The sequence below is a fragment of a genome, unplaced genomic scaffold, assembly GCF_019419815.1.
Source record: "Pyrus x bretschneideri cultivar Hongxiangsu unplaced genomic scaffold, Pyrus_bretschneideri_v1 Contig47, whole genome shotgun sequence".
NCBI lineage: Eukaryota > Viridiplantae > Streptophyta > Magnoliopsida > Rosales > Rosaceae > Pyrus > Pyrus x bretschneideri.
Window position 1 is genome coordinate 1692706 of NW_025999784.1, and position 7932 is coordinate 1700637.

Sequence of the window (7932 nt, forward strand, 5' to 3'; positions counted from 1 at the left end):
AGGGTTTTGAAATTGTCAAATGTTGAATTAGTGAGTTGGTCCCTCCACGAACAGATAAACCGGAAAGCAGAAAAAGGCTAAATAAAGTAGAAAATCCATTAGCATGAGATTAGGTCATTTTGGAATATTTAAAGAAGGCCTTGACTCAATCGTACAAAGTAAAATAAGAATTAAAAAAACTAAATATGACTAAACATTTTTCAGTGCGATTGATAAAAACTAACATAATTTATCTGAAAAAAATAAAATTATTGCGCAATCAAACCATAAATTAAAACTCCCGACACTAATACGGTAATGATCATTAGTACAAATTAGTCGCGAATCAATATAACACGACAAATCTATAAAGAAAACACGCTTAAGAACTCAAGTTTGCCTATAACGAGAACATTAAACTCTCCAAGCTATAATGAGAATACAAAACTTGTCTAATGTCACATCCCGACTCGGGCTCCACCACATCCCAGACTCGACTCCTCCGTAGCACGATATTATCTGCTTTGGGCCTTGACCACACCCTCACGGTTTTGTTTCTGGGAACTCACATGAGAACTTCCTAATGAGTCACCCATCCTATGATTGCTCTCGCCCGAAACGCTTAACTTGGGAGTTTTGATGGAATCCGAAGTCAGTGAACTCTCAAAAAGCCTCGTGCTATAGGGAGGAGAGCATGTACATATAAGACACATCACCCCCTCTCCGTTGGTCGATGTGAGATCTTACAATCCACCCCCTTAGGGGCTCGACATCCTTGTCGGCACACTCGCACCACACGGCAGAGTGGTTCTGATACCAAATTGTCACATCCCAACCTGGGCTCCACCACATCCCGGGCTTGACTCTGCCGTAGCACAATATTGTCCACTTTGGCCCCCGACCACGCCGTCACGATTTTGTTTCTGGGAACTCACTTGAGAACTTTCTAGCGGGTCACCCATCCTATGATTGTTCTCGCCCGAACTGGCTTAACTTCGGAGTTCAGATGGAAACCGAAGCTAGTGAGCTTCCAAAAGGTCTCGTGCTTATAACATCCCACATCGACCAACAGAGAGGGGATGATGTGTCTTATATGTACATGCCCACCTCTATATAGCACGAGGCCTTTTGGGAACTCATTGGTTTCGGGTTCCATCGGAACTCCGAAGTTAAGCGAGTTCGCGTGAGAGAAATCCTAGGATGGGTGACCCATTGGGAAGTTCTTGTGTGAGTTCCCAAAAACAAAACTGTGAATGCGTGGATGGGGCCCAAAGCAGACAATATTACGCTACGGTGGAGTCAAGCCCGGGATGTGGTGGAGGCCGGGTAGGGATGTGACAGAATGGTATCAGAGCCAATCCTTGGTCGAAAGTGTGCCGACGAGGACATCGGGCCCTTAAGGAGGTGGATTGTAACATCCCATATCAACCAACGAAGAGGGGGTGATATGCCTTATATGTTCATGCCCACCTCCATATAGCACGAGGCATTTTGGGAACTCATTGGCTTTGGGTTCCATCAGAACTCCGAAGTTAAGCGAGTTTGCGCGAGAGCAATCTCAGGATGGGTGACCCACTGAGAAGTTCTCGTGTGAGTTCCCAAAAACAAAACCGTGAGGGCGTGGTCAGGGCCTAAAACGGACAATATCGTGTTACGGCAGAGTCGAGCTTTGGATGTGGTGGAGCCTGGATCGGGAATGTGACATCTAAAGCGAGACTACATAACCCAAAGAAAAAAAGAAAGAAGATTGATTTATTTAGTTAAAAGAAAAAGAAAAGGGAATAAAAGGGGGCAGATTCTAGGGTTTGAGGGGCCATATCTCACATCGGAAAGGAGGTGAGATTGTCAAAAGGGGGAGGGAAGCTGCCGGCAGTGTGGCTTTATTATCCAAACTTTTGCCATGGCTCATAAGCCTCTGTCACCCTCGCTGGTTTTTTTTATTGGGTGCAGTCAGTGTGTATGTGCGTGTATCTGGCTGTCCTCAAGGGAAAGGGATGGGATTAAATTCCCCATTCACTCCTCTCACCACTTTTGAAATTCTTATATATATGTATCCACTCTTTATTGTTGAGATTTGCTTCTCAGTAGTATATAATGTTTCTTTAGTTATATAATGTTTTCTTTAGTTTAACAATGCTTGTCGCTATGTTGACGCAAGTTAATTAACTCACTTAATTAGGACAGAGTGTTCGCTCTTTTTTTTCGTACATTTGATTAGTTTAGCATATAAGGTATTATTGACCATATTTCTCACGATTATGGCATACATGACCAAGACAGTAAGATGAATAAAAATGGTACAAGTACCGTCACTCCTTTAAAATTAACAAGTGCTTGACATATTTAGCTATATCAATTGACGTTAATATGTGGTATGAAGGTTGGATGGTTAAATTGAAGTTGCCGAATAAAGATGGTCGACAGAATGACCAACCTAAATATATTTTGACACACACACAAAAGCATGCACGTATCATGATGTTCTCTTTTTACCAATGCAGTATGTGCTTTGCGTGTAGCCCATGTGAATGAGTTAACCCTAAAAGGTTAAAGTTGTCCGTCCACCAAACATTGCAACATCGATTGGAAAGTAACAACTTTGTCTAGCCATGTTCATCACCATCCTTCCAAAATTCTCATCGATATTATATTTTATATGATAGAAAATGATTTCACACACTGTTTTCTTTTTTATGCACACTTTGATTTATTTCTGATTTTTCGGTCGAATAAAACAATGAAGAAGCAATACACAACAAAAAATGATTAAGGAGAGAAATGATGTGCATAAATCATTTCCTTATATGAATAAGTATGAGAAAATTGAGAAGTAATAATAGTAACTACTGAAAGCTTGAATTTCACATCAAAAAATTAAGCAACTTTACAAAGCTTTATACGAAGTTTGAGTCGCTACTTCTATTTCCATTTAGTATAAGAGGGGAACCTCATTCTTTTTTTCACATATATACTTTCGAGGGATATCCATCGTGGATTAATTAATCTTGGTTATACATTGTCTTAAAGATAATCCAATTTGTCAAAATCATGAGATACGAATGTCTACTTTTCTTAAGATAAATTCCATGCCCTCGTTTCACTTCGACGAAGATTGTCTCTACTTTCATGTGTAGGTTTATGTTAAGAAGACTCTACACAACATCACACTTTCATGTTAAGAATGTCTATAACGAGGCTATGCATTTCAACGATTGGAAAATAATATAGGCTGGGGTTTGACAAAAAAAAAAAAAAAGAATTGGAACATAGAATATTTTACGTCTTCATGTCATCCTTGAGCAAAAAAAAAATATTAGTTTTCTATCACAAATATATCACAAGTGATATTAGTGTATTACTACTCAGTCTACTCTAAGAACTAGTGACAAGTATGAGAGTAGAGGATTTAAACTCGGAACATAGAATTTAGATTGCAAATATATGAATGTTTTATTTAGGGTTCTTTAGAAAAAGGCCCTTGAAACTCTTATTTTCCAAGCAAAAACCCACATAATATTAAACTTCCAAATAAAACCCAAATTTCAAATAGAGTACCATGTAGACAAATATGTAACCAATTATCATCACATATTTACAACTTATGCCACAAAACTCTAGTTATGTCAATAAATATTATTACCCACCCTAATTATGATTAGCAATTAACCCCATATGAAAATTTTACCTTTCTTGTATGATAAATATTAGGAATATAAATATATATATATATATATATATAAATTTAGCTATGTTCATAAACAATTTATGGGCACATTTTTCGTTTGGAAAGAAAAATCCTTTGTACAATCAGTTATTTTGCATCAAATAATAATATTGTTTTATAAAACAACAAAAAACCAATTAATATTCTTTTATGTTGTAGGTAAATTATTTTACCTAGATTATTACATACATTAGGCATTTTTTGTTTGTTATCATATATGCTTGTTAAAAATAATTTATCTATATTTATATTTAAAATATAAGTAAATTAATTTTGAATCAAATAGTATTTATTTTGTAGGTAAATTAAAATAGTAGTTCCATTATTTTGGGAAAGTTAAACAGTGCATAAATAATTTCGTAAAAATTAAACCAAGACAAATTATCTCCATTAAAATAAAACAGTACATATTCGACAAAAACAAAAATAAATAAATAAATAAATAAAATAAAATAGTAGATACATTATTTTCTTATAAGATTAAACAATAGGTAAATTATATTGTAGGTACATTATGTTTGTAATATAAAAAAAGAATTGAAATTCATAAACAAAAAGCAATAGATATATTAATTTTTAATCAAATTTCCTTTATTTGTTGGTGAATTATTTTCATGCATTATTATATATATTGGGCATATTTTACTACTAATAAATATGTGTGAAAAAATTTACCTATATTATCATATAAAATATAGATAAATTTATTTTGAATCAAATAACATTTTTTATTCTATAATTAATTTAATTTTTTTTTTTTGAGTTGAAATGATAGTGACTTTATTAATGTCAAGAAGACGACATACAATAATGCAAGAGTTGAAATGATAGCGACTTCATTAATACATTTCTTTTTATTAATTTCTCCCTTCAAATATGCATAGAATTAAATGTCTACATCAAAACGGTAATTAGGGGTATTTTAGGTATCTAAAAAATGAAAAATGTGTAAAGGCAAACAAAATTAATGAATTTACTTATGTGGAGCCTAGTCATTGGGTTTTATTCAGATAAAAAGACTATGTCGGGTTTTATGTAAAGAAACTTGAGTTTCAGGGGCTAAAGTCATATTTTCAGTATTTATGACATTCCACCGATTGCAAACGTTTCTCAAATATATAATTTCTAATTAGTCCAATATATTTCATAAATTGTCTTCCAAAGAGAATCTCCACACCACATAAATAATATCCTCAACTTTGGAATCTTTATTGATGTAGAAAGCTACATCATAAGAAAATATCCTACTGTAAAAGATTAGACTACCCACACTATTTCTACACATGTTTTTACTTCTCACATAGTCTTATTAGTTTTTATCCATTAATCCTCTTCAGTTTATTTGATTTGACGGCCACAAATTAAGAAGATTACGCAAGAAGTAAAACCCTAGACTATTTGAACTTCTTGTAAAATTACAAAAAATTCTGAGCAAGGTAAATATTTCAAATTGGGGATTCAATAAAAAACAAGAAATTTGAAATTCCAAGAGGGATTTTTTCAGGTGGGGGCCTACACAAACGGGTAGAGGTTGTGGTTGGCAGTTGGGTCATTTCAACAAAAAGCTTTTCCCAAATTCTTTTTCTAATTCTCTATTTTCTTTTTTCCCTTTTTTTTGTTCTTTAATCTTTATATTTATTCTTTTTTTCCTTTAATATTTTATTATTATTTTTTGTCGGTTTATTAAAGAACACAATTAGCCGCTGGCTTTAACGCTTTACAACGCCGGCCTCTCAGCCCCTCAGCCTCCGAGAGTTTTCTCTTCACAAGCGTTTAATCGGTTTCAGAGATTGAATTCGAGTCCTACAGAGCGAGCGTACCAGCAAGTATCGATAGGTTTGTGAAAGAACTAGAGATACAGTGTTGCACTGTATCCTCAAAAGCAAAAGGGAAAGAAAGAGATAAGAAAATATAGCGAATTTCAGGAAAAGGGTTGGTTTTTGTTTCTGTGGAGAGGAAGTAGAGGAGGTTGAAGAGAAGATGATGCAGACGGAGCAGTCTCAGGAGGCGGCTCAGCCGCAGCAGCAGCAGCTGATGTTGCAGAACTCCTCCGGAAGCCTCAGCTTCAGCAGCAACATGTCGAGGGAGGACGAGGAGATGTCAAGGTCGGCGCTTTCCACTTTCAGAGCCAAAGAGGAGGAGATCGAGAGGAAGAAGATGGAGGTCAGAGAGAAGGTTCAGGCTCAGTTGGGTCGTGTGGAAGAGGAGACCAAGCGTTTGGCCACTATTCGTGAGGTTTGTGCCTAAAAAGAAAGGCTTATGCTAATTAAACGATGGTTTTTAAGGGCTTTTTTGTTGTGTATTTTAGGCTAAATCAAAGGGTTAGAAATGATTTTATGCAAAAGAAAATTGTGGGTTTTTAAGGGAATTTAACTCTCTGCAAATTCTGGGTGACAAAAGTTGGAGGAAAAACCTAGATCTCCAGAACATGAAATGAAAATTAATTGGGTTTTTTTTATCAACAATTTTTTCTGGAATTTTTGTTTTTGAATTTTCGGTTATGTATTTACAGAGGCCATGAACTCTTTGGTGGAAGTAATTCCATTTTTTTTTACTAATTTCCAGAATTTTTTTCAAGAGAATTATTTGTTTGTCTCGGCAAATCTGGGGTTCTGTACACAACAAAATATGGAATTTAGCTGAGAAATTTCAACAACAAAGTTTAAACTCTTTGATATGCCAAAAAACAGATTCTCTTCTTTCTCAAAACCCTCAAATTTGTCATATGTTCAGGTTTTATTTGGTCACTTGTTTATGTTTGCGACAAGAATATAAGTCCAAGGATGCCTTGTTGACAATATCTGTGTCCCATGTGCCTCATCTTCTGCTGGTTAAACCAGAAATATAGCCGTTGAATCCATTGCTAGCAATTAGTAGATGATTAATTTCCTTTTTGTCGTAAATTATGGAACTTCCAGGAGCTTGAAGGGCTCTCAGATCCGATGAGGAAGGATGTTTCACAAGTTCGTAAGAAGATCGATGCAATTAACAAAGAGTTAAAGCCACTAGGACATACCTGCCAGAAGAAGGTAACACAACTTGGATTTTTACCACATTCTGATGTTAATGTTTACTGCTATGCATGTGCAATTATGGATCAATTCGTGCGTGCTTGTGATGAATTTTGGGTTTGTAACTTTTCACAGGAAAAGGAATACAGAGATGCACTTGAGGCTTTCAATGAAAAGAACAGAGAAAAAGTGCAGCTTATCACAAAGCTAATGGAGGTTAGTTTGTTAAACAGTTTTTTACTTGGCATAGCTAGGGTTGCAATTTCATGGATGGGTTGAACTTGAATCAGTCTGGCCAGTTCGGAGTTAGAGTAAGCACGGTTGAGCCTGCTTTGACAAATTACCAGTCCTACAAAATTTGGGCTTACCTCCGGTTAGGAGTTCAACCCATCCAAACTCTCAACCGATGCTAGTTATCACTCATTATATTTCGATTCAGTAAAAGCGTACAAAGTGTTTACATAATTCAAGGTTTTGAGATTGTTTTGTTGTCGTGTTACATTTGATGCAGCTGGTGAGCGAAAGTGAGAAGACGAGGATGAAGAAGCTGGAGGAGCTGAGCAAGAACATAGAATCTTTAAAGTGAAGAAATAGCAGCCTATGTGGGTAACTGATGATCTGATTAGGTTTGTGTGATGATGTATTTAAGGTGAGTTTTTTCAATGCTTACATATATGGGTGGTGATTGGCATTTGGTGTAATTTCTAAGTTGGTTTGTTTCATTAATTAGTGTTTGTTAAAAACATTTGGCTGATTTAGGCAGGAAAATACCCTTTAAATTTAAACAGGTTTGTAACTAAAAGCATCTGGCCTTGCATTTTCCTTTAAATTTATCCATGTATCCAAACATTGTACTACACTACTTCCTAGTGTAATGTGGGGTTCTTTGAATTTATTCCTATTTTTTGTTTTATTTTTTTATGGATTGCAAAGGCCATGATATTTATGTAATAATGTGAAGTTTTATGAGTGATTTTGGGACAAATGGAGTGTATTTTGTTCAATTTTTCTTCAGTACTCAGCTCTATACGGAACGATTACATTTTCTACTCCGACCCCCACAACACCATGGTCTTCTTCTCTCCTCTCTTTTCATGGATTCTTGTGACTATAACCTCCATTTGCTGAGATCTCTCCGGGTCTTCAAGAACACCCAACCACGGTGAGTCTATCAAAAAACTCACCATCTCCATTTTCCAAGTTTTCCCTTTTCTCTCC

At 35.6% G+C, this 7932-nt stretch overlaps 1 protein-coding gene across 1 annotated transcript; it reads left to right on the forward strand.

The window, feature by feature from the left end:
• Positions 1–5614: 5614 nt before the first annotated feature.
• Positions 5615–7609, forward strand: LOC103955205 (ankyrin repeat domain-containing protein 30A-like). Its single transcript, XM_009367079.3, has 4 exons — positions 5615–5938; positions 6622–6732; positions 6850–6930; positions 7226–7609. The coding sequence occupies exons 1-4, from the start codon at positions 5684–5686 to the stop codon at positions 7298–7300; spliced, it is 522 nt and encodes a 173-aa protein (XP_009365354.1). The 5' UTR covers positions 5615–5683; the 3' UTR covers positions 7301–7609.
• The last annotated feature ends 323 nt before the right edge of the window (positions 7610–7932 follow it).